The 26,067-nt window shown below is 36.7% G+C and overlaps 8 protein-coding genes across 16 annotated transcripts; 4 read left to right on the forward strand and 4 right to left on the reverse strand.

Annotated features, from left to right (window-relative positions):
* Nucleotides 1–137: 137 nt before the first annotated feature.
* LOC128855639 (protein D2-like) lies at nt 138–1,176 on the forward strand. Of its 2 annotated transcripts, none has more exons than XM_054090697.1 (3): nt 138–220; nt 304–506; nt 576–1,176. In XM_054090697.1, the coding sequence occupies exons 2-3, from the start codon at nt 357–359 to the stop codon at nt 1,053–1,055; spliced, it is 630 nt and encodes a 209-aa protein (XP_053946672.1). In that variant the 5' UTR covers nt 138–220; nt 304–356; the 3' UTR covers nt 1,056–1,176. The 2 variants fall into 2 exon arrangements, with proteins under 2 accessions (XP_053946672.1, XP_053946673.1); XM_054090698.1 differs by having other exon boundaries at nt 167–220; nt 345–506.
* LOC128855640 (probable small nuclear ribonucleoprotein Sm D2) lies at nt 1,153–1,834 on the reverse strand. The gene is made up of 2 exons (XM_054090699.1): nt 1,668–1,834; nt 1,153–1,609 (listed from the first exon to the last, which is right to left on the reverse strand). Coding segments are annotated over exons 1-2 (360 nt in total). The 5' UTR covers nt 1,670–1,834; the 3' UTR covers nt 1,153–1,251.
* Nucleotides 1,835–3,971: 2,137 nt separating this feature from the next.
* Nucleotides 3,972–5,328, forward strand: LOC128855642 (3'(2'),5'-bisphosphate nucleotidase 1). Its single transcript, XM_054090701.1, has 3 exons — nt 3,972–4,188; nt 4,313–4,571; nt 4,627–5,328. The coding sequence occupies exons 1-3, from the start codon at nt 4,072–4,074 to the stop codon at nt 5,166–5,168; spliced, it is 918 nt and encodes a 305-aa protein (XP_053946676.1). The 5' UTR covers nt 3,972–4,071; the 3' UTR covers nt 5,169–5,328.
* A 69-nt stretch (nt 5,329–5,397) lies between these two features.
* On the reverse strand, nt 5,398–8,354 carry LOC128855641 (protein claret segregational). Its single transcript, XM_054090700.1, has 3 exons — nt 8,016–8,354; nt 7,019–7,791; nt 5,398–6,951 (listed from the first exon to the last, which is right to left on the reverse strand). Exons 1-3 carry the CDS (start codon nt 8,212–8,214, stop codon nt 5,749–5,751), a joined length of 2,175 nt encoding a protein of 724 aa, XP_053946675.1. The 5' UTR covers nt 8,215–8,354; the 3' UTR covers nt 5,398–5,748.
* A 2,614-nt stretch (nt 8,355–10,968) lies between these two features.
* Nucleotides 10,969–15,488, forward strand: LOC128855643 (DNA polymerase iota). 5 transcript variants are annotated; one of them, XM_054090705.1, is made up of 4 exons: nt 11,833–12,386; nt 12,468–12,582; nt 12,662–13,684; nt 13,803–15,488. In XM_054090705.1, the coding sequence occupies exons 3-4, from the start codon at nt 12,698–12,700 to the stop codon at nt 15,237–15,239; spliced, it is 2,424 nt and encodes an 807-aa protein (XP_053946680.1). In that variant the 5' UTR covers nt 11,833–12,386; nt 12,468–12,582; nt 12,662–12,697; the 3' UTR covers nt 15,240–15,488. The 5 variants fall into 5 exon arrangements, with proteins under 5 accessions (XP_053946678.1, XP_053946679.1, XP_053946681.1 ...); XM_054090703.1 differs by lacking the exons at nt 11,833–12,386; nt 12,468–12,582 and adding an exon at nt 10,969–11,060; XM_054090704.1 differs by lacking the exons at nt 11,833–12,386; nt 12,468–12,582 and adding an exon at nt 10,969–11,060 and having other exon boundaries at nt 12,666–13,684.
* Nucleotides 10,973–24,928, forward strand: LOC128855646 (WD repeat-containing protein 37). Of its 3 annotated transcripts, none has more exons than XM_054090711.1 (7): nt 10,973–11,060; nt 21,783–21,894; nt 21,987–22,239; nt 22,301–22,904; nt 22,990–23,370; nt 23,430–23,676; nt 23,741–24,928. In XM_054090711.1, exons 3-7 carry the CDS (start codon nt 22,098–22,100, stop codon nt 23,864–23,866), a joined length of 1,500 nt encoding a protein of 499 aa, XP_053946686.1. In that variant the 5' UTR covers nt 10,973–11,060; nt 21,783–21,894; nt 21,987–22,097; the 3' UTR covers nt 23,867–24,928. The 3 variants fall into 3 exon arrangements, with proteins under 3 accessions (XP_053946686.1, XP_053946685.1, XP_053946687.1); XM_054090710.1 differs by having other exon boundaries at nt 21,783–21,887; XM_054090712.1 differs by having other exon boundaries at nt 21,783–21,841.
* On the reverse strand, nt 17,184–19,747 carry LOC128855645 (transcriptional adapter 2B). Of its 2 annotated transcripts, none has more exons than XM_054090707.1 (4): nt 19,556–19,746; nt 18,449–19,321; nt 17,969–18,048; nt 17,184–17,899 (listed from the first exon to the last, which is right to left on the reverse strand). In XM_054090707.1, the coding sequence occupies exons 1-4, from the start codon at nt 19,667–19,669 to the stop codon at nt 17,242–17,244; spliced, it is 1,725 nt and encodes a 574-aa protein (XP_053946682.1). In that variant the 5' UTR covers nt 19,670–19,746; the 3' UTR covers nt 17,184–17,241. The 2 variants fall into 2 exon arrangements, with proteins under 2 accessions (XP_053946682.1, XP_053946683.1); XM_054090708.1 differs by having other exon boundaries at nt 17,683–17,899; nt 17,969–18,118; nt 19,556–19,747.
* LOC128855647 (vesicle transport through interaction with t-SNAREs homolog 1A) lies at nt 24,628–25,535 on the reverse strand. Its single transcript, XM_054090713.1, has 2 exons — nt 25,265–25,535; nt 24,628–25,209 (listed from the first exon to the last, which is right to left on the reverse strand). Exons 1-2 carry the CDS (start codon nt 25,418–25,420, stop codon nt 25,000–25,002), a joined length of 366 nt encoding a protein of 121 aa, XP_053946688.1. The 5' UTR covers nt 25,421–25,535; the 3' UTR covers nt 24,628–24,999.
* Nucleotides 25,536–26,067: the final 532 nt, after the last annotated feature.

Raw genomic sequence — 26,067 nt, forward strand, 5'->3', positions numbered from 1 at the left:
ACAATAGCTTAACTACATCAACTTGTAAGTTTAGCGTATCTACTTAATAAATACGCAGGCATGCATACGTATGTATGTGTACTGCATATTACTTAAAAAGAAAAACAAAAAATTGTCAGAAGCTTAATAGGTTGATAGCTTTCTCCGGAAAGCTTTTATAAAACGAGTTTTTTCTAACTAGTCAACATTTTACTAAGTTGGTGCATTTTGAAGGCAACAGGTATGTTTTATACACATTTGTAATGGATTATATTTGATATAGTATATGAAATACTTTGTATTTGTTTAATAAATTCTGCTTAGATGCACAATTTCCACTTTTGCTTCACAATTAATGAATATAGAGGATACGTCTAATGTCGAACTTTAAGACTATAAAGGCATTGTGCTTTTTGTGCATCATGGCCAGCATCAAGGCAAAGGAATCTAGTGAAGTAAAACATATCTTTGAGCTACTTGAAGTGGTTCCCGATGTTATACCAAGCGCGCCTAACCAGTTTCTCAAGGTGTTTATGAAATCGCACAATTGCATAAAAGTTTTAAAAATGTTTTTTCCCCCATTTTGAAACAAATAGGTGACATATGACAACGCCTTAGAAGTACAACCAGGCGCAGAACTAACTCCAACACAAGTGAAATCGCAGCCATTAGTTGAATGGGCCGCAGATCATGATGCTTTTTATACTCTCATAATGACAGATCCAGATGCACCAAGTCGTAGGGAACCAACATTTCGCGAGTTCAAACACTGGCTAGTTGGTAATATTCCAGGCAATGATATTTCCCAAGGTGAAGTTCTGGCCGCTTATGTGGGATCAGGGCCACCGCAGGGCACCGGTCTGCATCGATATGTATTTCTACTATACAAACAAGCGGGTAAACTGGAATTCCTTGAAGAACGAGTGGGCAATAATAGTCGTAATGGCCGTCCGAAATTCCGTGCTGCCGGTTTTGCTGAGAAATATGGCCTCGGTGAGCCCGTGGCAGCAAATTTTTATCAAGCCCAATGGGATGAATATGTACCCACTGTTCACAAGCAATTATCCGGCAATTAAAAATATTAATAGTTGCAGTGTGGAAGACAGGAACACAATTTAAAAACGTTACAACTGTTACAATTAACCATACAAAATACTAAATAAAAAATATACCTTTTTACTGTTTTTTTATCAATTAGTACTGAGTTTATTCACTCCCAGTTAGACTTAGACCTAATTATTTATTCACTAAATATGCTTCATTAAGCGACTCTCACTTTCCAGCGGCAGTAGCCAAGGGATTTCGTAATACCAATATAACCGAATCTCCGCGCAAAAACATTTTTGATATGAACCGGTCTTTGTTAACCGGCTTAACTTTTTTCTTCCCTTTGCCTGTGCGCGGCAACTCAGTCCACATTTCCTTCACACTCTCCAATACCATATTACAGTGGCGATCGAAAGCCTTAACGCGTCCAAGCAGCTTTTTGTTATTGCGGCAATTAATTAGAACTTGTGTATTATTCTTCACAGATTGTGTTAGTACGGATAGTGGGCCAGTATTGAATTCTTCCTCCTCCTGGCGTGCCAGTTCTTCAGGCGTCAATTCAGACTTTGGTTTTACGAGTGCCCTGTGTAAACATTTGAGGTTAAGTATTTAAAAATACATAGAAAAATTAATAAACAAACATTTTCTTCCTATAAACGTTTTCTGTAAAACAGCTTAGAATAAACCTGTGGAAAAATACTTTTTTATACAAAACTATGCGGTAAACGTTTAAAAATAATGTTCCCAAAATGAAGTCGTGCAACTTTGGCAGTGTCGAATATGAAACATTAGCGTATTGCAGGGCGACTCAAGTAAACAGAATTCTTTCAATTAGTAGGGTGTTCTAATTTGAACTGTTGCCGAATTTTGACTATGAAGAACAATGCCTGTTCACATTCTTTTATCAAAATAATAACAACTGTTTTTCTTCGGAAGGAGAAATTGCGTCAAAAACGAAGAACTGTAGATGTTTTAAAAACATACCTATATCTGAACTATCGTAAACTTAATAAATCTAGCATGAACAACATCTATCTAGACGGTATGTGAAGTAGTTTCAAGTTTCAAGTGTATTGAAAAAACTTCTTTATAATCATTATATAAATAAACTTTAATGTGTACTCAAAGATAGTCCTAAGGCTTTTTGGAATGTTACTCGTTCTAAATATGAGTGTTTCTATATTGCGTCTTGCTTGAACTACAACAGAATTTCAGTTTTTGTAAATAATCCGCTGTCATAGCCCCGCTTACTTCAGCAAATCCGCTGATTCCTTCAAAATAACTGAGAGCAGTCTAATGTTGGTCACACCTATGCATTCTGTATATCGTGGCACGGTCCTATACTGATTTCTCGATAACTTTCTCGTTATTAAGTATCTCCGCAAAATATTGTACCCTACTCATAAAGAATGTCAAAGAAAAAGGATTTAAAAGTCCTGACGTTCCAAACAAAATAAGAGCGCCTTTTAGGAAAAATTCTAATATATTGGGTAACTTTTGTTAGTAAAGTTGAAAAGTAAGAAGTGCTTTTATCATACAAAGTTCAGAATGTTCTATACAGAAATTCTAAAAGAAGAAAAAACAGCCAAAAATCGGAGCTCACGCGCAGAGAGATTTTAATGGCCAGACCAACCTAAAGATATTGGGATCTAATAAAGAGAGTTGTTCTTGCGCTGAATGCACTAAATAACGATGAAAATTACTGTATTTTTTTCAGTGTTCTTTTGCAATAACTTGAACCAATTTTCCAAGTACTTTTGCCACTCCGAAGTGAACGAGTTGTTTGAAGGCTTCAACAGCATTGTCCTCAAATTTTATTTTTGATGTTAGGAAAAGAAATAAAATTACGGCTATTAAGCTGATGACCCATTAATTCTATTTTTTGAGTGTTCAAAAACTCTCTTATGTGAGCCGATACCTGAAAGTTCGCATTGCCTTGGTGAAGGATGATTCGTTTTCGGCGGATGGTTTTCCTTAATTCTCTGAAAACTTCTGGCAAATAAAAGGTTATGCACCACCAGAACTTGACTGTTTTAAATTTTTCTAGTGGTACAGCTGCGAGACAACAAAGTTTTCCGAAAAAAAAGGAGCCAGTTTGCTTTGAGGTGCTTCGCCCTCGAACTTTTGTTGGATTCAGCTCGTCTTGAAACACCCATGCGCAGATCCAAGATTCGTCAACTGTTACGACGTACTTTGAACCACCGACGCTAAATTTCTTCAACATAACTTTATACCAATTGACACGAGTCCTTTTTTTGGACAGTTGTCAAATTATGCGGTATCCAAGGAGAACAAATCTTTTTTACAACCAAGTAATCATGCAATATTGAATGTGTCCTGGCCCTTATAATGCTTAGGGATGCCTCTATCTCGACAAGACAATCTTGCGTTATCAATTGACGCACAGCATCGATTGTTTCTGACACAACAGTTTTTGGACGGCCTTCACGAAATTCATATTGCAAGGATAGACGGCCCCGTTGGAAGTCGTTTTACTAATATTTCACAGTGGCTAAGTGTGGTGCTTCAACGCCAAAAATTGATCACTGCACTCCTCTCTCAAAAAATGACGTTGAAAATCGTAATAAACGATCGTATGAATAGGCCGAAGTGTCGGCCATTGGGCACACTACAGATATAAAATTATTACCGTGCGAAAATGTTTACGAGTTCATTAAATCTTTTGCGCGAGATGAATTTTTCTACTCCAAATGATAGCGCATTTTTCGATAAAAATATTGAATTACAGTTACGTGTTATAACACTGTTGCAATGGTGCAATATTCGATGTGAATATTTGTCCAGAAAAAGTGTTTTCAATATTTTTGATTTATCAGTCGTTTATACCAATCAAACTTTTAAACCCAGTATTTCCAGCCGATTACTATTTGCAAAACAAGGATCAAAAAATCGATAATGCTATCAAATCTAGTTAAATCGATAATATACTGTTCTACTGCTCCGCGATGTTGTCACTCAACATTGGACTAATACGTGAAATTCATTCAAGTATTTTTTAATGGTGATTTACTTTAATTTAAAAAAATGACAACTCCTCAAGTAATGCGTATTATGGCTTTATCCATTAGCACTGCAACGCGCGCAGGTTCAATTATTCGAGATGTGATGCAGCGTGGAAATCTAGGCATCGTGGAAAAAGAGGTACGACGCTGCATATTTTTATATATGGATATGTATGTATATACATATAATCCTAGACATATGCAATATGTATATCCATACAAGTGGGTAAATAAATGTATGACTTAGTAAACGTGATTGGCAGGGTAAGGATGACTTACAAACCGAGGCTGATCGATCGGCACAACAATGCATCATTGCATCGCTTTCACGGAAATTCCCAAATGTTAAAATTATCGGTGAAGAGGGAGACTCCAACTTAGATGTCAAGGCCGAGTGGCTCGTTACAGAGGAAAATGAGGAGTTCTTGTCGCACAAGTGCCCTGAGGAATGGCATGAAATTAAAGAGGAAGATTTTGTAATATGGGTAGACCCCTTAGATGGCACATCCGAGTACACACAGGGTAGGGGTTTTTACATTGGTGTTTTAGTAACTTAATTAAATATTGATTTTTGCAGGCTTATTAGAACATGTGACTGTGCTTATTGGTGTGGCTATTAAAGATCGTGCGGTCGGGGGTGTCATTTATCAACCCTACTATAAACAATCGAATGGTAATATAGGCCGAGCAATTTGGGGTCTTAAAGGTCTAGGCACGGGTGGATTCGAGCCAAAGAGTCCACCAAAAGACCAGATGATTATTACAACAACACGTTCACATTTAACTCCTTTAGTGCAACAAGCACTCGATGCGCTCTCACCAACAGAAGTGATCAAAGTTGGTGGTGCCGGGTATAAAGTGCTGCAGTTGTTAGAAGGCAAGGCTCATGCTTATGTTTTTGCTAGTCCCGGTTGTAAACGATGGGACACTTGTGCACCTGAAGCAGTACTTGAGGCATACGGTGGCACTCTCACCGACCTAGCCGGCAAGCACTATTCATATGCAGCTGATGTAGATTATAAAAATCGATTAGGTGTCTTAGCTACCATTCCCGAACTTTCTCATTCCAATATCGCTGGTCAAGTCCCAAAGGAAATTTTAGATGTTTTACGCTCATAAGCGATTATGAGTTATAACGAACGACATATTATAATATGGGCAATTCTATTGTGGCTGTAAAAAAACATGGATTTAGCTTACAAACGTAATCAAATTATTTGGTGCATTTGTTGAAATTCGCGCATGATCTTAGTTATTAAACAGGCTATTTGCGACTCAGTTTTATGACTTTTATTTACATTAAAAAAAAAAAGATAAAATTAAAATTGATTCAATACTGTACCTAAAATCTATATGACGAAGAGTTATTATTATAAACAAGAATTAATGAAACTTTGAAAATATAAAAACAAAAATGTTGTTGCCGTAGCAACATAAACATTCACCAGACAATTACGGCAAATGTTGCTGACAGGCATTCGCCGGTTATAAATCCGGATCGTAGAACCGTGGGAACGTCGAACAAAAAAAGAAATCTTTTGAGATGCCTACTGGTTTATTAAAAATTAATAACGTAAAGTACAAAACTAATATAAAAGATTAAATGAGTTTCGAAAAATGTGCGGAAAATAGGAGCAAGATAGAATTTTACAACAACAAAAAATATTAAAAGTTAATAAATATAGCCGTGACACTATTCCTATAGTAAATTGTTGCTAGATGTATTCAAATAACGATTACGTTTCGCCTTAGCCATTTTACAAGAATTTACAGAGGCCGCAAAACGCAATGATTTCACAGACTCCACAAAACAATCTAGAAATGGTGCCACGTTTATAAACATCAAGGTTTTTGAATTTCCGCCTAGTGACGGCATTAGTAAATGTGTTAATTTAGAATTGCGGTAGGGTATATGATCCTGTTTTTGCAGTAACGCCAATATGACATTTGTCAGCTCGGAAAGCGAACGATTTATATTTTTCGTTTCGTTCATGCGTATACTAGTCTTGGGTGACTCAGAGCCGGCCAAGTCAACGAGATTGATCGTTCCCACAGATGTTTCGTTCTTCTCAGCATGATAGCCAATAAGTTCAATTTTTGTGACAGCATGTGAACGCGATGAGCGCTCATTACCGACGGTGCAAGCTGTAGCTCTATTCATTTTTGCCACTTGCATCAGCTCACGCAAACGAGCCGCCGTCACAACGGTCTCCTGTGTTATATTTGAAACATATATGTCATTCTTGTTATGTTTGGCCATGCGGATTTCCATATCCTTTTGATCGTTGCTTAACAGATCGTATAGCACTTCATTGTAGATTTCTAGAAAAGTAACGCGGATTTCGTAGTCCCAACCAAGGCGTTTATAATTCTTGATAGAGTCGAAAAGTAAATCAACTGTACGCGGAATAACACCTACGTTAGTTGGAATACCATCCATAGTATAGGTTTTGCCACTGCCTGTTTGTCCGTACGCAAATATGCAAATATTGTAACCATCCAATGCAGATTGTATTAAAGGTGACACCATTTCGAAAATATCCTCCTGCTTCGAGTTTGGATGAAAAACATGATCGAATGAGAAGGTATGCGCGGCACATTTATTCTTATTATCATAACTCTGTATCTCAACTGTGGACTCATCGATATAATTCCAACCACAAAGTAATTTTTCTCTTTCAAAGTCCAATGGCGGTCGGACACGACAAAATACACGTATGTTGCCGCGCAAATCCATAATTGTGTTATGTAGTTCCTTGCGCTCCAAATTGGCATGGAACAATTGCTCTTTGCAAGCGGTCAAATCTTCCTGTAATATTTTATTCTCCGCTGCCAAACTTATCGATCGCTCACGTAACTCTATGACTTCGTTAGTAATTGTGGTGTGTGCGTCTTTTAGTATCTATAAAAAAAAAAAGTGCAAGTCAAATAACATTGTCGGTATATTTTTTGTACATTTAAATACTGACCTGGTGCTCATTAAATATAAATTCCAATTCCTCCTTAGTCTTGACAAGGGAACCCGAAATCGAGTCAATCTTCAAATTCAGCGATTTGATTTGCTGGCTCAAACAGTCACGCTCGGTATAGAGATTTTTCAGTTCCTCTTTAGTTTTAAATAACTGTTCTTGAGACTCCTCAAGTTGTTCAGGTACTCCTTCCATTGAACCCATTTGTTCACACTTTTCTTCATATTTCGCCTTTAGTACTTTGTACCTTTCTAACAAATCGTTATACCGCGCCTTAAAATCATATGGAGGTATGCGTTTGTTAATGGGTTTCCCAGCTCCGGTGGTTGAAACAGATGTAGCAGTACTAGGCGCCGTACATTTCTTAGTAGTTGAAAGCTTTGTTGCAACTGTTGTCGTCGTTGTATTCGTAATTGCAGTGCGCCCTGAAGTGCTGCTTCCAACATTCGCTCCTGCTAGAGGTCGTGTTGTTAATTGTTTTCTATTAGTTACTGCTGATGAGGCTGTACAGTTTCCAATACGCGGTGGTTTTGAAGCTGCACTGTTTGAAGAAAATGCGAACATTTGTGTTGGTAGTGCTGTATTATTCGAAGCGCCTGTATTTGCAAGGCGTGTTGTCTTGGCGGGAATGGGTGCAAGCGTCAATTCGGGTCGTTTCATTGGTCTCATGTCACGGATGTCACAGGCCGACCGGCTACGGCGCAATCTATTTCGCGACGCACCAGTGATATTTGCAGTATTGGGACGAGAAATATCTGGCGATCGTGCACGTTCTTGAAAAGAAAATAAAGATTTCTTATCTATTTTAAATGTATCTACCACAAGAGATAAAAATACAACGAACATAGATGTCGGTGACTATAATGTTCGTATTCCTTCACCTCTAGTGTTTTTATAGTAACCGAAAGTGAAATGTTTTACTTTATAGATTAATGTCATTTTATATTTTCCGAGCAAAAACTTGTGTTCATTTGTCTATAAATGGAGAAATATATACCTCTACGTTGAGAACCATTAGGTAAATTAGTAAGATCACGAGTCAGTGGGTGGAAAATGTCCATTCCACTTATAGACAAATTTGCCGTTTTTGAACCAAACCCCAACGTTGCTGTTTTTATGCGATCCATTGGAAGTATATTTCTTGTTAGCGCCGTTGGTCGCTTAAGTCCCGATGGCTTTGGCAATTTTGAGCTCATTGCTTTTCTTTCACACTTATTTACTATACTCTATTTATATTTCCAATTATTACAACAGCTTCTCAGCTTTATAAAAATATTCAGTAGGTAAACGCAATATCAAAACCGAGAGAAGAAAACCGCCGTTAAATTGTACTAAATGTAAGCATTGTTTGAACTAATAATATGATGTTGGGAAACATTCGGAAATTACAGATCAGGGTTGATATCATGGCGACGCTGTGTCAAATGTTAATTTATAAAAGGGAAGATACTTGTTCGGTGAATGGCTTAGTGAATATGTGATTTTTAAATTAAACAAAATAATAAAAATGAAGCTTGGCAGTTTATTCACAAGAATGGTAGAATACAAGAATGTACTTTCTTTCACTTATAATAAACTTATAACATATTGCTACCAAATAAGTGCAAAATCATTTCAAAAAAGTATATTATGTTTATTTTTTTTTCGTAATAATGTTGCATTTATTCAGCGCTATCAAAATATTATGTTTTTTTTTCAACATATTTATAGCGTTGCGTGTTGCATTTTCTACCCTTTAAAAAATAGACTGAACATTGTCCAGCTGATTTTAATTTATCTAAGTACACAAGCTCGTCAAAGATGTTGGGCGAAAACCTTATATATATTACTATACAGTATGTCAAGAATGAGTTTTGACATTAAAAATAAATTAAATTTTTCGATTTCAATAGAAAAAAATACCACTCTTTATTTATCTTTGACTTCTTTTTGTGACAAAAAGAAAGAACACACTATTTCGATACTGCCAATGAACTGTTTTTACATTTTTCCTTTTCCATTTCTTTAGAATGTATTGCGTGATTAACTTCGATGTACCGTTATCTCTGTTTTGCAATGATTACTTTGATGCTGTCGTTTTATCATTCAGCGAACAATGTTTGCTTTATTCGGACTCCAGATTTAATTACTGTGATTTTAAAATGTCTGGCAAAAGATTATCCTTTGATATTATTATGTTATAACTCCCACTTAGGTTAAAAAGTTAAGGAATATTCTGCAATGTTGTCGGTAACTCGCCAGATAACTTATAATGTTATAAATCGAGCGGAAGACGAGGGTATATTTGACCAGAAGCGTGCAGGTGGGCCTAAAACTAAAATTACTGGGCATGCAGAATGCTTGATGATTCGAAAATTGGATGAAAACCCAAGAATTCCCTTGAGAAAAGAGCTTAACGAGGAGTGTGGTATTGTTGCCTCTCATGAAGCAGTACGTCAAGCCATACTGTACCACAAATATTCATCGAGATCAGCACGCAAGAAACCATTGCCGTCTGCAGAAAATGTATAAAAAGGCCTGTCTTTTGCTTTGAATCACACATCTGAACCAGAAGATTATTGAGACGACGTTATATTTTGCCACGAGACAAAATGTAAAGCTCTATTATAGCGATGGACCGACTAGAGTATGGCGCAAGCCCTTGACAGCTTTACAAAATCGAAATAAAACTCCCACGGTTAATTTAGGAAAATTTTCCGTTGTAGTTTAGAGGTACATTTCTAGTAGAGGAGTACGAGACTTGGTGTTTTTTGACGGCACAATGGATACCAAGTAAAATTAAATATATTGAAAAAAAAACTTAGTCGGCAGTCGGCTAAAAAATTTAGATTAATCACTCAGAATAAACCAAATTTTTAATTTTACCAATATATCGATCCAAAGCATAAGGAGCATAATAAGCAGATGTGGCTTCTCTACAATTGAGGTAAAGTTATAAGAACATCAGCCAAGAGTTCCGACATAAACGTGTTTGAAAATTTGTGGGCTTTTTTGAAGAAAAGAATAGCTAAAAAGTATCTAAATCAATAATGGAGGAATGGTAGAATATGTCGAACGTATACAAATTGGTCCATTCCATGAAAAATCTAATTGAAAGGCCTGCAAAATCTAATTGAAACTGCCGGTTATCATACCAAATATTAAATTAATCAAATTAATTAATTGTTGCCTTGGTTGTTGTTTTTCCAAAGAATTTGAAGTTTTTTTTATTAATTCCCTTTAAATGAATTAATATGAATCAGTACAAAAAAGAAGTCAAAGATAAATATCGATAAATATCTATTGAAATTGAAAAATTGACATACTGTATATAATTATTATATTTAATATGTAATTTGGGAAGAGGTTGTACCTCACTTATATGAAATATGCAACATTTTCACAGGGTGTATGGCAATACGTTCGTAACGTTGGCGTATAACCAATGAGATGCGCCTTTGTAAGGATCGTGACATCAGTACAGTAAATAAAGAGAAAGAGAAATGAAAACTTTCAAACACAAGAAAACAAAAAGAAAAGAAAAACCAAAATCAACTCTTGGAGGTTTTAATATCATTACTAATTTCACAATCTAATACGCGAAACTTCACTTAAAATTTTTTTATTTAAAGCTAACAAATTTTAAAAACAATATTCATCAAGCCATTAACCAAATATTCACAACATTAACCAAATATTATAAACAAATGTTTGGTTATTTTCTGTACTGATGTCACTCAATTGTCAAATTCGCCAAAAATAAAATAGTCCTTTTCAAAATAGGCCATATCTGCATTCTCTACATCACTCTGTGTATTTCTGAATTCGCGCTGAATTGCTGAATTATACGTACAAAAGGAAGAATATAAAATAAATGGGTAAAAAAATGATAAAGCATAGCAGAACGGGTGGTCCAAAGCAGGCGAAGAATCACAGCTGAAATTTAGCAAAACGAAAAATACGCATTGTGCATTTCTGAGTGTCGCAAAATTGATAAGGAGTAAAAAAAGGTTACGACGATAGTTAATTGCATCTGTCATTGAACTTATAGGAAATTTCCAAGGTAAGAGAACACAGGAAAACAAAAGTGAAAGCGCCAGAAAGACGAATTACGATCAAACATGCAATAGCTGCTTTGCAGCCATTTATTACGTTGGTGCTATCGCCATGACCTTCGTCTTTTGCCTTCCATGCATTCTCATCAACTTGCCGTTCGTAGCCCAGTCATTATCGACAGCAATCGAGAAAACAGCGGAAACCCACGATGTAGTATTCTATCAATCTTCGCGGAAATCCTATTGCTTGTAATCAATTAATTCATTGTATTTGCGACCATAACATGCATAAATATGAATTTGTAATATATTAGTAAGTGGGTTTTGTATTGCTGAATTGTCATTTCTTGACAATCGCTAATTGAAAACTTTGTCAAGGTGTGTTCATTGTCCATATTAACCGCTTGCGGTTTAACTTTTCTACTAATGGCTGCATTAGGTAGTGAAAAATAAGTTTAAATAGTGCGTGCCTATGCAAATGGTCTTAAGTTTTGAAGATTTTCGCTTTTGTGGTTTTCGTTATAACACTTGACACATTTATTACTAAAATGTATACCTGTTATACGATGTCACGTACGCAAATCTTTAATATAAGTATTATATTTTCCATATGGTAACAATGAGGCTATGGAAAAATACTAAATAACATAATAATAACAATACATAAAAAAATGCAATAATTGTGGTATAAGATAGTACAGTGGTATTTAGTTTCGAAACAAAGCATATGTACATCGATATTGTTGTGTAAACTTTCCCCTTTCCTTATTACTAGTTAAGAAAATAAGTATTATGAGGGGGTGATGTGCTGTATAGTTTGCGGCCAAAGCCCATTACTCATTTTCGTTGTTTACTCTTTTGCCAATTCGTATGTGTACTATATATGAGTGTGTGTACATATAATGTATTTTTCATCTGAAATGAGGAAATCTTGCGAAAATGTGGAAAGTTGATGAGCGCCAAATGAATAAAGAAGTAAGAAGAAGTGAAAAAAAACATTGAATAGCGCAGAAATAAAAGAATAAATAACTGTTGCTATTTTGTTTTGATCGTGGTTTGCGAGGGAAATTGTGATGCAAGAAAAAAGAAAACAAATGAAATTAACAATTTGAAAATTTTGGGGTCTAACAAAACTTTTTTTCATACGAAAGAAAACACAATACATATGGGCGAACATTATAACTACAAAGACTAAGGTTCTAAGCCTATTGTATACAACGATTGCAATTCTGACGTGAGAAAAGTATCGGTTGCTTGGAAACGGGGTTAAACTGAAACCTAAATCTTTACGATCTATGTAAATAATTTAAAAAAAAATGGACTTATTAAAAAAAGTAAGGATTGTTATAACAAATTCCTCAAATGAATATCTGTATAATTAATGTGAATTAAACAAAATATACTCTACGATGTAGGACTGGAAATGTAACATTTACGCACCGAAAGGTCTTAAAAGCCGTTAATTCATAAATAAAGAATTTAAAGCCCTACTCTCCCTCGAAGGCCATTGTAAATGTCAAAATAGAGTTTGTATGAGACCGAGTTTGTTATAGACTTTAATATTAATTCAATAACTATATTTGTTCATTAAATAATCATGTGCTTTCAGACAGTGAGCGCGAGGCAAAAGGCTTCATCAAAAAACATGGATTTTTCGAATGCTATCAATCGCAATGAGCCGCATCAGCGCACTATCATTCACCTAGATATGGATTGTTTCTATGCTCAAGTTGAAGAGATCCGAGATCCCACACTGCGTACTTGTCCACTTGGTATACAGCAAAAAAATTGTTTGGTCACTTGTAATTATGTGGCTCGTCAGTTTGGTATCAAAAAATTGATGGCTGTTGACGTGGCAAAGCGTCTCTGTCCAAAACTCACTTTGGTCAATGGTGAAGATCTGACTCCCTATCGCCAAATGTCTCAGCGTATATTTGATGCACTCTTGGCTTTTACACCATTGGTGGAGAAATTGGGCTTCGATGAAAACTATTTAGATATATCGGAGCAAGTGAGTAGTCGTATTGAAAAGAATCAATATCAACGTATGGAAGGATCGCCGTCTTCATCTACTACATTCCCGGCCGTCGAAGGTCATATCTATCCCGAAAACGCTGATTTTTCGTCAAGCTGTGACTGTGGTTGTGCCCGGCGTTTAGCTGTTGGCACGCAAATTGCTAAAGAAATTCGGTTGGCTTTGCAAGAACAACTACATATAACATGTTGTGCTGGAATATCATACAATAAATTATTAGCAAAATTAGTTGGTTCTCAACATAAACCCAATCAACAGACTGTCTTGTGTACTAACTATGCGGAACAATTTATGCGACATTTGAACGGTTTGGATAGAGTTACTGGCATCGGTCAAAAAACTGAATCTTTGCTACTGGAAAGTGGTATTGCTAATGTTACCGAATTGCAAAATTGTAATATGAATTCGCTGCGCAAGAAATTCGGCTTTGAAACGGCCACAAAATTGAAAGATTTGGCCTTTGGAAGGGATGTGAGCTCGGTGCGTCCGTCAGGAAAACCTAAAACTATCGGACTTGAAGATTCTTGCCGTCCAATATCGGTGCGCACCGATGTTGAAGATCGTTTCCGTTTATTGCTAATGCGTTTAGTGGAACAGGTGAGTGTTCAGCTTATAAATACCCTTTTATGCCACTAGCTGCTTGTAGTATAAATTTATATTTATGCGTGTAATAATATTACAAAAATGTAGAAAGTTTACGCATCGGTTCTTGCAGGTTGCGGAGGACGGTCGCATACCCGTCGCAATCAAAGTGATTTTACGCAAGTTTGATCCTCAGAAGAAAACAAGTCATCGGGAAACTAAGCAAGTAAATATATTACCTTCGCTTTTCAAATCACTGCCATGCACGGAGTCTAGTGGCCCTAAGGTCATACTTGCTGAAGGCGCTCAAGAAAAATTGTTGAAAATCATATTGCGCCTGTTTGAACGCGTCGTTGACCTTACCAAACCGTTTAATATTACTCTTATTGGTCTGGCTTTTTCAAAATTCCAACAACGCAAGCTCGGTTCATCGTCCATTGCAAACTTTTTAATAAAAAAAACTGATCTAGAAGTACAGTCTATTACATCGTTGACAAACACAGATATGCCTACATCGTCTGAAAGTCCAACAGCTTCAATTTCGTCGACGAATAGTGACGATGCCTTTCGTTCATCGCCTACTACATTTCAGCCGAGCGATCAGTTTTACCGTCGGCGTGCAACTGCCGCTTCGCCCATACCAATGTTGATTGACAACGGTTCTGATACTGCGGCCACCAATTCGGACTTTTCCGATTTTTCCGAGACCGAAATCGAACCTTCTCCCAAAAAGAGTCGCATTGGACGCCTATTAATGGCAAAACGCCGTTGTCTTGGCAGTTCAGCCGTTTGCAGCTCAAACGATGCCGCCGATGTTGCATCACCAAGTAAGCTGCGTGTTTGCGATCTGCGCTTGAATTCACGTGACAGCGAGAAAGATTTCATCACCAATCCGACCAGCGTTTCAACAAGTGCTAACAATTCTACAGTCACCACTTCAACATCCCCAGCTCCAATAACGTCATTCACACCCCTGCAACGTTTTCGTACAATACAACCTCCCTCCACGTTACTAATGAAAATTAACCGCGGAACAATAGGAAATCGTTCTTGTACAACGCAACGTCAAATCTCATCGACACCTTCGCCAACCACTTCATCACCATTACCGTCGCCTATGGATGAGACGGGCAGCGCCGCTAGCACACCGATATCTGGCGACATTTCAGAACCACATTCAGTCGATATTGTGCCGTCCAGTGATCTGCTAATGGAGACTTTTCCCGAAGTATCAACGACACCCGAAGTGGTATCCACCACAACCACCACTACTATCATTGGAAATCTATCGAATATTCCGTGTCCGGCCGGTGTGGATACGGCAGTTTTCAATGAGTTGCCATTGGATGTTCAAAATGAATTAATTGCATCTTGGCGCAGTTCACTAGCGGCTGCCGCAGTTGCTGTCGCCAATGGCAATATTAAACCAACCAACAGTGCTGTTTCACCTGGTGCAACACATTCCAGTCAGTCGGCTAGCGCGGTTGCAGCTAAAGCTGGTGGCGTGCCCCCAACTGCCAATGGTGCACAAAAAAATACTTTATACCGGTATTTCCTGCGAAACAAGTGATACCTCTTTTAAGGCTGTTATTCGACAGTGGAAAGCATTTAATTAACTTTGAGATTGGCAAAATACGTACATACATGTGTGCGTATGCGGAAGGACAAGAACTTGAGTAACCTTCATTTGCCCATGGTTTTCAAGTTGTGCTATAACTTTTTAAAATTCTTTACGTCATCCGTTGATTAGCTGACCAAACATTTGTTACATTGAAAACTTTGAAAACGAAAATTGTGTTTTTATTAATAAAAAAATAAAAAATTATCAAAAGCGTATTTACTTAATTTTAAGAAAAATTAATTTTTGAAGTGATGATATCTAATAGAAAATACTTTCTATAGTTAATGTTCCATGTCGCAGAATAAGCTACGAATACATATCTACAGTCCTGATAGCTGAAAAGCCAAACTCCGCAATGGTGGCTAATAAAATATGTTTATAATTTTTTTTCAGTAAACATCAAATATTGCTTCAAGAAGATTCGAAGACTCTTTATAACCTCCAACGGAGTTTTGTGCAACTCTTTCTACTTAGATTTCAACACAAAACCAAATTATAGCATTCCTACTTTTGTCATCGAACCCGCCATATGTATGGTGGATGAATCGTCTGCTCTTTTATGGTTGCGAATCAGCAACGGCTTATACTTAGGTAAGCTCACGGTGACCTTAGCAGAAACTATTTAGAAATATGTTCCCTCTACGATAGGAAAGATTTTAAGCTTTTGGTGAGCCTCTAGAATCATAGAACATCAGACAAATAAATTCGGGTAGATATTCACTATTATAATTTGAGCGAACAATTACTCGCATCTAAAGAATTGTAATTTATCGACTATTTAACTGGTCTAAAGCGCTAGGAACTCTTCGTTCCCACGTTACCGGAACCACCCGGATTTATATCCGGCCAGGGACTGTCACTCCAGCACTATTCCTTGTGCATGTATAAGGAACTTCATACTGCTACAACAACAACAACTAGATCTCTTGCATTTACTCAACATCGGCATTATGTAAAAATAGTATTTTTTTGTATTAAAATATTCCAACAGCATTTCCTATTCCAGTTGCTATAATACAACTGACTTCTTAGTTATCCTATATTTTTAAATTTAAATGCTTGATTTGCGCCAGGTTGTTATGGAAGCAGTTTACCAAGCTCTGCCGATCGTCATCGTCAATATCATCTAACGAAAAATTCAACAGACGTGCTGTGTTGTTGTTGTAGCAGCAAAAAGTGTGTAGTTTGCACTATAAATAAAAAAAATAAATAATTCGAACCAACGACCTCTCTGTGAATTCCGAATGGTAACCACACACCAACCTATTCGGCTACGGCGGCCGCCCTATGCACTATCGCTGCATAAAACGCGCGCCAAACATTTTTTTGGAAAATGCTGCTGGGGTTTGTCCTTGATCCGGTCGTTCAGATACTGTCGTAAAAACAATCTGACTTGCTTCTCCATTTCAAATCAATACTTCATATGGCTAGTAATGAAAAACACATACATTTTACAGCAATATTTGGAACTAACATTTATTTACATTGCTTATTGTGTCTTTAATATATCCGTCAATTAAAAGAATAACTATCTAAACGTATTATGCAAATCGAGTTTACACCAACTCATATAATGTATTTTGTTATTCAGTTCAATTGTTTAATCCCTACTCGGAACAAAAAGCGTGGTTGTAGGAAACCCAAAATTGAAAACTTGATACAAGTAAGCATTTAGATATTTTAATTAATTCTAGAAGTTATACTAAATATATTTATGTACGGACGCGAAACTAGTGTTCATGAAGAAACCTTTTGAAATATATGGGAATTAATTTTAATTATTATACAATTATCGCCAGCAAGCATAACAAATGAATATCTGCTACACCTAATTTTTAAGCATTTGTGTACGCTCTTTCACACGCACATACACAAAAGTTTGTTGTTATAGAATCATAAAAGTTTCCCATAGTCGTTTCTACAAATGCGCTTTTCAGTTTTTTTTTTTAATCTAGTGACTTAACCAACCTACTTTGATAAAGTATTTTCGTAGGGAATTTTCAACTGGCGACAAATTGTTAACAAGTGGCGCTCCGCTTAGCAGTAATGTCTTCAGTGACAAATATGTTGTTGGCGGTAGGTTGAAGTCTTTGCAAACTTGTTGTTCGTTGCTAGAGAGCAAATCGCTTCCCAACGCTTGTGGGAGATGTTTCAGCTCATCCAATTGTGCGCGCAAAATGTTACTCATGGGTATTGTAACAGGCGAATGCTGCGGCTTTAGATCAAAGTTATTGCTATTATTATTATTACTATTTTCCTGAAACAGCAGCTGATGCAGTTGTTGTTTTTCGCTTACGGCGACGTCGTTTATTTGTAGCTGTGGTGGTTGTTGGTTTTTCATTGTCATCATTGTTGTGTGTTGTTGTGTTGCAACCAATGGTTGTTGGTTTCCGTTCGATAACTTTGCTGTTGTCATCGTCGTGTTCATCATGCCCGCTCCCACTGTCATCCCCACTGGCGATATCGTCGTATGAACCGACGATTCCCGACAGCTATCCAAGTAGTTTCTGTTGTGCAATGATGCGCCGGAGGAGATCAGGTCGCCGATGTGGGGCGTGTTTCTTGACGCGATTGAATTTAGATTTGCCTCGCTTCCGTTTGACAGCTCGCTGCAAACAAATTTAAAATTATATTTAAGAGTAAATATCTTTATAAACTCTCGATATGGGAACACTTACACTTTTCTGCTGTTGGGCTGTGGAGAGTGTAAGGAAGAGCCTAGCTGCCGACGACTTCCAATGCTGAGATGCGTGTTGTCCTGTGGTTAAACATTGTCTTATACATCCGTTCAAACGTTCGCCGCTTGGTGTGCCGATAATACACGCAAACTGAATATCGTGGAAAATAAACGAAATATTAAAAGTTCTAGACAAACCAGCTAATTTTTCAAGACAAAGTCGTACAGAATAACTACGATAAGCTATTTTAAATACGACACGATATTCAATCTTTTGTGTATTGTCAGTTTAAGCGAAAACTAACTTACTAGGAACTATTATTATTTTACATATATTAATAATAGAATTATATTATGTCTAGACAAATTCACATAATTCCATTACTTTCAAAATATAATTTTTCACTTCTATTAATTAAAATAAAATCAAAGTGGCCACTAAACCCTAAGTAATCTAGATCACCAAAAATCGTATACTTACAGTCTTTCCATGGCCGTATGGTCCAGTTGAGCGATTCAGTGCCATTGCTGCGTGCTGCTCAAAGTGTCGGCATTCATCGATTTTCGTTAGTCCGTTGTAGCGATAGCGACATAGTTCTGCTAGTCGTATTCGCAACTCTTTTTCACGTTCAAGTGACATCAATAGCCGTTCATATTCGTTGGCTGTATAAAATTGCGCGAAAACTCGAAAGCGATCACGAAATTCTTTTTGCTCCCGTGTCATGCCTGGATGTTGAGCATAGTTACGGTTGCGAAAGAAGTTCGCTACCAACTGATAATCACGCACTAAGCGCTTACGTCGTACACGTTCACGCAATCGACGGGTGTACATGTCAACATGTGCCAATTTTAATAAATAATCAGCCTCGGTGTCTTCGGTGCTGAGAGCCATTGTTGATATTAGCTGTTCGGCTGTCGGATCATATTCTCGTTCGAAACCATCACGATTTGGCATGTATCCCAACTGAGCGGCTTCCTCGGTGGTAATGTCCAAAGGCGGTAGACGTTGTAATGCCGTGGCACCCAATGGACCATTGTCTTCAGACGTGTGATCCACCAAGAGGGGCCGTTGTGATTGTGCGGGTGTCCATGTGTGAAGACCGATCGTCCCATTAACGAAACGCTTCACGTATTCTTCTTTGGCATCTTCTGCTGATTTGGTTTCAATATGTTTACTAATATCTTCCCAGTTACCAAAGCCGTATTGCTCTATGGCATCCAGCAGCCTTATTTCCTCTCTAGCCGTCCAAGCACCCTTACCACGAAATACAGACAAAATTGCTGTCCCAGTGTCCATAAATTGATATGCATGATTGTTTTGATGTGCACCAATTTCTGCACCAGAAGCAAAACACTGTAATTGCAAAAGAAAAAAATTTAAAATCTATCTGTCAAAAGTTGTCCAGCTGTTTAGTGACAGTAATAAAACAAATACATATTCCAGTAAATGGAAGATGATTCAACTTTCCAATCAACGAAAACTTCGTCACGAATTGAACCGAATACATGGCTTTTTCTTCTTTCTTTAACGAATGCCTCCGAACGCTTCGACAAAAATGAACACATTCCAAAGAATTTGTCTACTCACCTGAAGACATAAATCGAAATTTTCACATTCCGCGCAATGTACACGAATGCCAGAGATATCGTCCTGGCAATTAGTACAATTATATTTGGTAAAAAGATCTCCGATACTGGTCATTCTTCGTAAAGCAAAAATAAACTTCTGCAGATCTGCTTCCACAAAAATTTGCTTTACAAATGGCGACGACAAAACAATGTTGCCACATCATATAATTTTCTCACCTGTTCTAATAATTTTCTTGAACATTTTGAGATCAAAATTTGTCAAATAGTAAATTAGCAATAACCCTTGTATGTAACACAAGAAAGCAAGCGAAATAGATATAACACATACATATATATATAGGGTTATTCAATAGGTGCGCTTCAACTTTTTTCCAATAGGGAGGGCGAACGACGCAATATTTTTTATTTTTCGCTTGTCATTTGTAAACTTCATTAGTATACATTTCATCACGGAACGCTACACACTTGAGCAACGATTGCAAATCGTGCAAATTTTTTATGAAAATAATCGTTCTGTTGCTGCTACTTTAAGAGCATTACGGCCATTTTACGGTCCATTTAACAAGCCGTCCCGTTTTGGGGTTATGTGAAGTCATTGGTCTACAGTAACAAGCCGGCGACGATTTGTGAGCTCAGAGCCAATATTGAACTCGAAATTGCTGGAATTTCGGCCGATTTATGCAAAAGAGTGGTCGAAAATTGGGTTCAACGATTGGACTTCGTAAAACGTGCACGCGGTGGTCATGCAAAAGAAATCGAATTTCATACTTAAATGTACATATATGTTCAAACTCGATAATAAAAAAAAAAATTAGTTAAAAAAGTCAAACCGTTTGTGTTTTATTCAAAAAAGTTCAAAAGTTGAAGCGCTCTTACTGAAAAACCCTATCTATACCAAAATTTATGAGAGGGCTCGCCTGTATCCTCAAAACTTAATACATTTCAATGAAACTTGGTGCACATATGATTTATCCAAGATTGGTTAGTATTGAAACTGGGCGAAATCGGTCAATAACCATCCCCAACTTCTGTATAACGTTAGTTTTCAAAATATAAAACACCTCATAATAAACGAAGAAAAATACTCAAGTTTGGTACAGACGATGAACCCAAGAAAGAAATACGACGCATTTAAATGCGTGTATTTCGATAACGCCTTAATAAAATTCGCCCAAAACTTAAAGAATACAGTGATTGGGCAAAAAACACGCTCAATTTTTATGTGCTAAGCAAAATTTCAGTCCGTCCGTTCGATAAAAAATAAATTTCAGCTAAAAATATGTTCAAAATAGGCGAAATTGGTAAATAACCACGCTATATTAAAAAAAAGAGTAAAACCTGATATCTCTCTTATAAATGATGCAAAATTACTTCACTTTGATACAAATGATGAAATATTATACTGTTTATATCATATTATACTATTTATACCAAAAAAATTATCTTTTCGTTTTTAACGTAAACTAAGTCCAATCCTTTACATTAAAATGTTAAATTTAATGACTTGGCGTGCCATAAATTTGCAATCTATCTGACGAAAAAATTGCTTGCCTCATAATAGACAACAGCTCATTTTTTGTCAGGCGAATTTTCAAGCAACTATCCCTATTATATAAGAGGGACTCATTTATAATACGTTAACATATAAGTAGATGATCCACTTTTTCGTGCTTAGCTCCCAATCCGTAATTAAAAAGAGATTTCTCATTCAAATCTGAGGTTATAAAATAATCCTGTGTTTTTTGTGTAATAGGTTATTATTTTTATGAGTATAAAGAAAACTAAAATAAAATGGATGCCGGCAAAGAAAACAGGTTTGTAGACATAATTATAATAAAATGTTTGTTAGGTATTATTAACTATGTATTCATATAACAGAAAAAAAGCGTGTGTTCATAAACGTTGGTCCTCTTATCACTTATTATAAAATGTAATATCGAATTTCGAATGCGTATTCCTGCCATAATTTTTTGAAACTTCAGTAAGCATCGCTTACGGATTTCCTCCAACTTTTTGTTACTAGCAACCAATTGCGCAATTAAATTAGTTATTTCTTTCCATCAAAATAAACCTTTCACAACAGCATTAACAGCTGATTGTCAGGTAATCCGCCATATGTGAACGGATAGATTAATTTTTTGGATTTATTGGTAATTAATGCATATGTGAACGTACTCTTACTGAATCTCTAATATTTGTAAGATATATGTGTCTCTCTGTTTTAGGTATTAATGAGTCTACCAAACTGACAGAAGAGGCGTATATTTTGACTGCACTTACATAGGTAATTCAGACAAGAAGTGTACACAGGAATGCGAAAATACACCAATGTAATAAGTAAACAAAAGTTAATTCAATTACCGAGATTATTTATTTTGTTATCTTAAAATACGGTTGAACTTTGCAAAATATTTGATCATTCATTTCAGCAAAGCGATATGTGATTCTGCAAATATCGTTCAGTGCGCTTAATAAACACCGTGGAAAAAGTGTTAAACTATTAACTTAATTAAACGAATTTAGCAAATCTCAACTCGAATATGAAGCCGTCCAAGAATCGATTGTCGAGCTTGGCTGAGGATATAACTATTCCGGAAGATGCACCATTTCGCGCACGATTACATGCACTTTTTGGACAGATTGAGAAGGAATTCGAATTATTGTACTTGGAAAATTTAAACTGTAAGAATTCTTATACATATTTCTGTTTGTATGATCAAATAACTCTTTTAAAAACATGCAGTGCAGGAAAGGCTTGATAACTGTATGAATAAAGATCATATATCATCATATGAACGATCGGCAGGAGTCATTGCTGCAGGTGGGAACAGTGCCGGTGTAATTGGCGTCAATGCACCAAATGCAGGCCTAACTAGTGCAACTCAAACCAGTATTATTTCCGCTATTGGACATGATGATGGCGACACTCCTGCGCTTGCACCAATTATTGGAGGAGGTGGTGGCAGTAAGGGTCTAAAGGCTAAGTTTACATCAAGCAGTGGTAAGGTAAAGGCCAGTAATAAAATTAAAGCACAGACCAGCCGAATAGTATCGAGCTTCAAAGCGCAAACCGTAGTTAGCCAAGTGACCCGAGAATTCTGTGGACATAAAGATGGTGTGTGGCAAATAACAGCTAAAGTTGGTCAGCCAATTATTGGCACTGCATCAGCAGATCATACTGCCTGTATTTGGGGCATAGAGAGTAGCCGATGTTTGTTACAGTATCAGGGGCATGCAGGCTCAGTTAATTCTGTGAAATTTCATCAAAATCGCGACCTTGTACTGACAGGTAGTGGTGATGGAACTGCACACATTTGGCAGGCAGCTGTTAACTGGGATTCCTCCAAGTATGATAAATTATTTTTTATGCGAAACTCAAAATATTTTCTTTGAAAATTTAGCAGTATAATTAAATAACCACTTATATTTCAGGAGAGGTCATTCATCAGAAGAAGAGCTGGAGGATAGTGATGAACAAGTGGAAGATCGAGATCGCGTTGACACATTGCGCACACCCTTGTGCGAGTTCACTGGCCCAGGCGGTCACTCGTCCGTAGTGGTAGCTGCTGATTGGTTGCCAAGCATGGATCATAGGCAAATAATTACAGGAAGCTGGGACCGTACAGCAATTTTATGGGACGTGGAGTCACGTGAACCAATACAGACTCTCACCGGGCACGATTATGAATTGACACATGTATCTGCGCACACCAATCAGCGGTTGGTTGTGACAGCTTCGCGAGATTCGACGTTTCGTCTTTGGGATTTTCGATATGAAATTCCCGCAGTATCTGTTTTTCAGGGGCACACAGAGTAAGTGCTTTTTTGGTTTAATGAAACTATTTGTTAAAAATTATACAACGCATGTTTAGAAGTGTTACATCGACGGTGTTTGCACGTGACGATAAAGTGGTGTCCGGTTCGGATGATCGCACGGTAAAAGTTTGGGAATTACGCAATATGCGTTCCGCTCTCGCCACAATACGCACAGACTCATCCGTGAATCGGCTGGCGGTTTCAAGCGGAGGCATTATTGCCATACCACACGACAATCGGCAAATCCGATTATTCGATTTAAATGGACAACGAGTGGCGCGATTACCAAGAACAAGCCGACAGGTGCGGATTTTAATTTTTGAAAGCATGTGAAATTATATATTGACAAAGAACTCCGCCTTTCTAGGGTCATCGCCGTATGGTATCTTCTGTGGCCTGGGCTGAAGAACCGCTGACTAATTGCGATTTGTTTTCGTGTGGGTTTGATCGGCGTGTATTTGGTTGGTCGATAGTTTTGCCGAAAGAAAATTGAAAATTACTAAAGATGGCAAAGTTTTAAAAACACATTTAAAATTAATCTATAATTCATTGCGAAACTGTTAGCTATGAATGTGCTTGGGAAAGCAAGCTGGTAGTACAGGAATTTATTTATTAAAACCTCTTTATGTAGATAAACAGTAGTAGTTTAAATATATTTGAATGTTAGTTGAAGGACTGTCGTCCGAGTATCTGATAACATTATTATTAATTGCAGACGGCATTAAACTGAGAGCGTAAACACTATTTTCTACATACTCTCTAAAAATGATATTGCATATTAATCAATAATTTTCTGACAATCATTTTTTTGTTTTTGTTTTTTACATGCTGCTTTTAATGCAATAATTGAAACTAGGCCATCGATCGATATTATATATCTATATTGTGTATATAAATTTCAAAGCGTGTAGAACTTTTTTTTGTAACTGACTTTCTTCATGCTCCAGCAAAGTTGTGTACTCCTTGAAGATTTAGTGAGTTCAGCGATTTATTTTAAATTGTCCTGAAGTGCCAATGTTAGTTGCTAAAAGTTATTTGCTATGGAATACTCCTATTCAGACAAGTTTTTGTTGAATGACCATTAACAATGATTGATTTTTGAACAATTATGCATGAGTCAGAAATTATAGCTCGTTTTATGAAAAATATACACGCATATGCACATATATTCACACATGAATTTAATAAGCGTACCGGACCGATTCAATCACACGATGAAGGTGAAGTACAAAGCCAAAAATATCTAAGAAAATCTTGTTATCATTTTTGTGTATTTATTAAAAATATATATATACCTAAATCATCTATTAAATATTATAGTTTTTATGCGAATACATATACATATTATATTTACTCTAAGTGTGTATTGATCACTAATCAATATTTCATAATATAAATATAAAACTCTCCATATGACACGTAGACCTGTTGCATTACCATTTGCGTATATCACACCTTTATATAGCTTATGCTCTAGGAAAGTTGTTATTTACAAAAATGTTAAGCAACCTGACATGGAAATGTTTCGAATAAAGTTTACAGTTTACATCTTAAACCGAGCTAATCAATTCGTGGTGTACTCGTATAGAGTGTGTTATCTGTACACATACATATCAATATATAAAATTAAAAGCGTACAAATTTAATAACTATTAATCCGGCCAAAACACATATTTCCAGAACGATAATTAGCACCAGTATGAGTTTGTTGTAAAGCACTTCACGACGCAATTTTCTTATAATGTTTCTTGATTGCCGTATATCTGCGTCTGCATCCTGAAGTCGCCGTGATGAACGTAATAAAGATTCTCGTTGTTCGTTGAGTTCCGTTAAAACCTTAAATGTTTAAATAAATGTGAAAAACTATTTTCATAACAAAATAATTTCTTACTTCCGTGCCAATTTGCTCAGTCTCTATAGCAACTTGGTTCGAACGTTGTATGCTCGCCGAGCTTCGCTCAAGTACGTCATAAGTGTTTGTGACTAATTGGGACTGGGCAGTGTTTTCGCGCTCTGTAGCGGTTTGCCAATTATATCCTCGCGACATTGCTAATAAATTTTCATTTAATTTCCCGCTTTTGACGCAATTAATTAGATAAAGAGTGAAAAATTAAAAATAATAACAAGCAGCTGATCTGTGTTGTGCGCAATTAAGTTCACAATAGTAAGTGATTTCAAAATATACTGATAAAATACAAGCTCATATAAGGTGATGTTACTGGAACAGCTTTCTTTTGGTTTTGGTGGATTGAATGTCATAGTGATCTAATTGGTCTACATCGGCTGGTTTTGCCGTGCTACCACCTTGTATGAGTTCGCCTTGTACTAACGAAGAAAATTTAGCAGGGGTGACCAAAATCAGATCCTTAACCGACCGTTAGAGATTTTGAAGGAATCAGCTGATTTGCTAACGTAACAAGCGATGTGTAAGTGGCTTGTTTAAAACACACAGCTGAGATTGTGTTGGTGATATAAGAAAAAATCACGGCAACTATTGCTCATGTTACTTCGTTGCTGTCTGAACAACGACTCATTGGACGAGCGTAGGAGTAAGTGGGAAATGAAAGGTCTCAATTTTGCTGCCCCTATGACGTACCAGCCGAAGTTCTCACAATGTTTCTTCGGATGGGCAAACCTTGTGATTTATCATCCTTGTGTTGTACATATCGCGTGACTCAGGGGTTAACCTGACGA

Source organism: Anastrepha ludens, chromosome 2, assembly GCF_028408465.1.
Source record: "Anastrepha ludens isolate Willacy chromosome 2, idAnaLude1.1, whole genome shotgun sequence".
NCBI lineage: Eukaryota > Metazoa > Arthropoda > Insecta > Diptera > Tephritidae > Anastrepha > Anastrepha ludens.

Excerpts from the sequence above, each read along its gene's own strand:
- LOC128855639 (XM_054090697.1), top strand. The coding sequence starts at position 357 with ATGTCGAACTTTAAGACTATAAAGGCATTGTGCTTTTTGTGCATCATG. Across the intron at positions 507-575 it reads CGCCTAACCAGTTTCTCAAG|GTGACATATGACAACGCCTT; the intron begins GTGTTTATGAAA and ends TGAAACAAATAG.
- LOC128855642 (XM_054090701.1), top strand. The coding sequence starts at position 4,072 with ATGACAACTCCTCAAGTAATGCGTATTATGGCTTTATCCATTAGCACT. Across the intron at positions 4,189-4,312 it reads TAGGCATCGTGGAAAAAGAG|GGTAAGGATGACTTACAAAC; the intron begins GTACGACGCTGC and ends CGTGATTGGCAG. Across the intron at positions 4,572-4,626 it reads CACATCCGAGTACACACAGG|GCTTATTAGAACATGTGACT; the intron begins GTAGGGGTTTTT and ends TGATTTTTGCAG.
- LOC128855641 (XM_054090700.1), bottom strand. The coding sequence starts at position 8,214 with ATGAGCTCAAAATTGCCAAAGCCATCGGGACTTAAGCGACCAACGGCG. Across the intron at positions 7,792-8,015 it reads TAATGGTTCTCAACGTAGAG|AACGTGCACGATCGCCAGAT; the intron begins GTATATATTTCT and ends TTTCTTTTCAAG. Across the intron at positions 6,952-7,018 it reads TTATATTTAATGAGCACCAG|ATACTAAAAGACGCACACAC; the intron begins GTCAGTATTTAA and ends TTTTTTTTATAG.
- LOC128855643 (XM_054090702.1), top strand. Across the intron at positions 13,685-13,802 it reads TAATGCGTTTAGTGGAACAG|GTTGCGGAGGACGGTCGCAT; the intron begins GTGAGTGTTCAG and ends CGGTTCTTGCAG.
- LOC128855645 (XM_054090707.1), bottom strand. The coding sequence starts at position 19,669 with ATGACCAGTATCGGAGATCTTTTTACCAAATATAATTGTACTAATTGC. Across the intron at positions 19,322-19,555 it reads ATTTCGATTTATGTCTTCAG|TGTTTTGCTTCTGGTGCAGA; the intron begins GTGAGTAGACAA and ends TTGCAATTACAG. Across the intron at positions 17,900-17,968 it reads CAGCCCAACAGCAGAAAAGT|CGAGCTGTCAAACGGAAGCG; the intron begins GTAAGTGTTCCC and ends ATTTGTTTGCAG.
- LOC128855646 (XM_054090711.1), top strand. The coding sequence starts at position 22,098 with ATGAAGCCGTCCAAGAATCGATTGTCGAGCTTGGCTGAGGATATAACT. Across the intron at positions 22,240-22,300 it reads GTACTTGGAAAATTTAAACT|TGCAGGAAAGGCTTGATAAC; the intron begins GTAAGAATTCTT and ends AAAAACATGCAG. Across the intron at positions 23,371-23,429 it reads GTTTTTCAGGGGCACACAGA|AAGTGTTACATCGACGGTGT; the intron begins GTAAGTGCTTTT and ends ACGCATGTTTAG.
- LOC128855647 (XM_054090713.1), bottom strand. The coding sequence starts at position 25,420 with ATGTCGCGAGGATATAATTGGCAAACCGCTACAGAGCGCGAAAACACT. Across the intron at positions 25,210-25,264 it reads CTGAGCAAATTGGCACGGAA|GTTTTAACGGAACTCAACGA; the intron begins GTAAGAAATTAT and ends TAAACATTTAAG.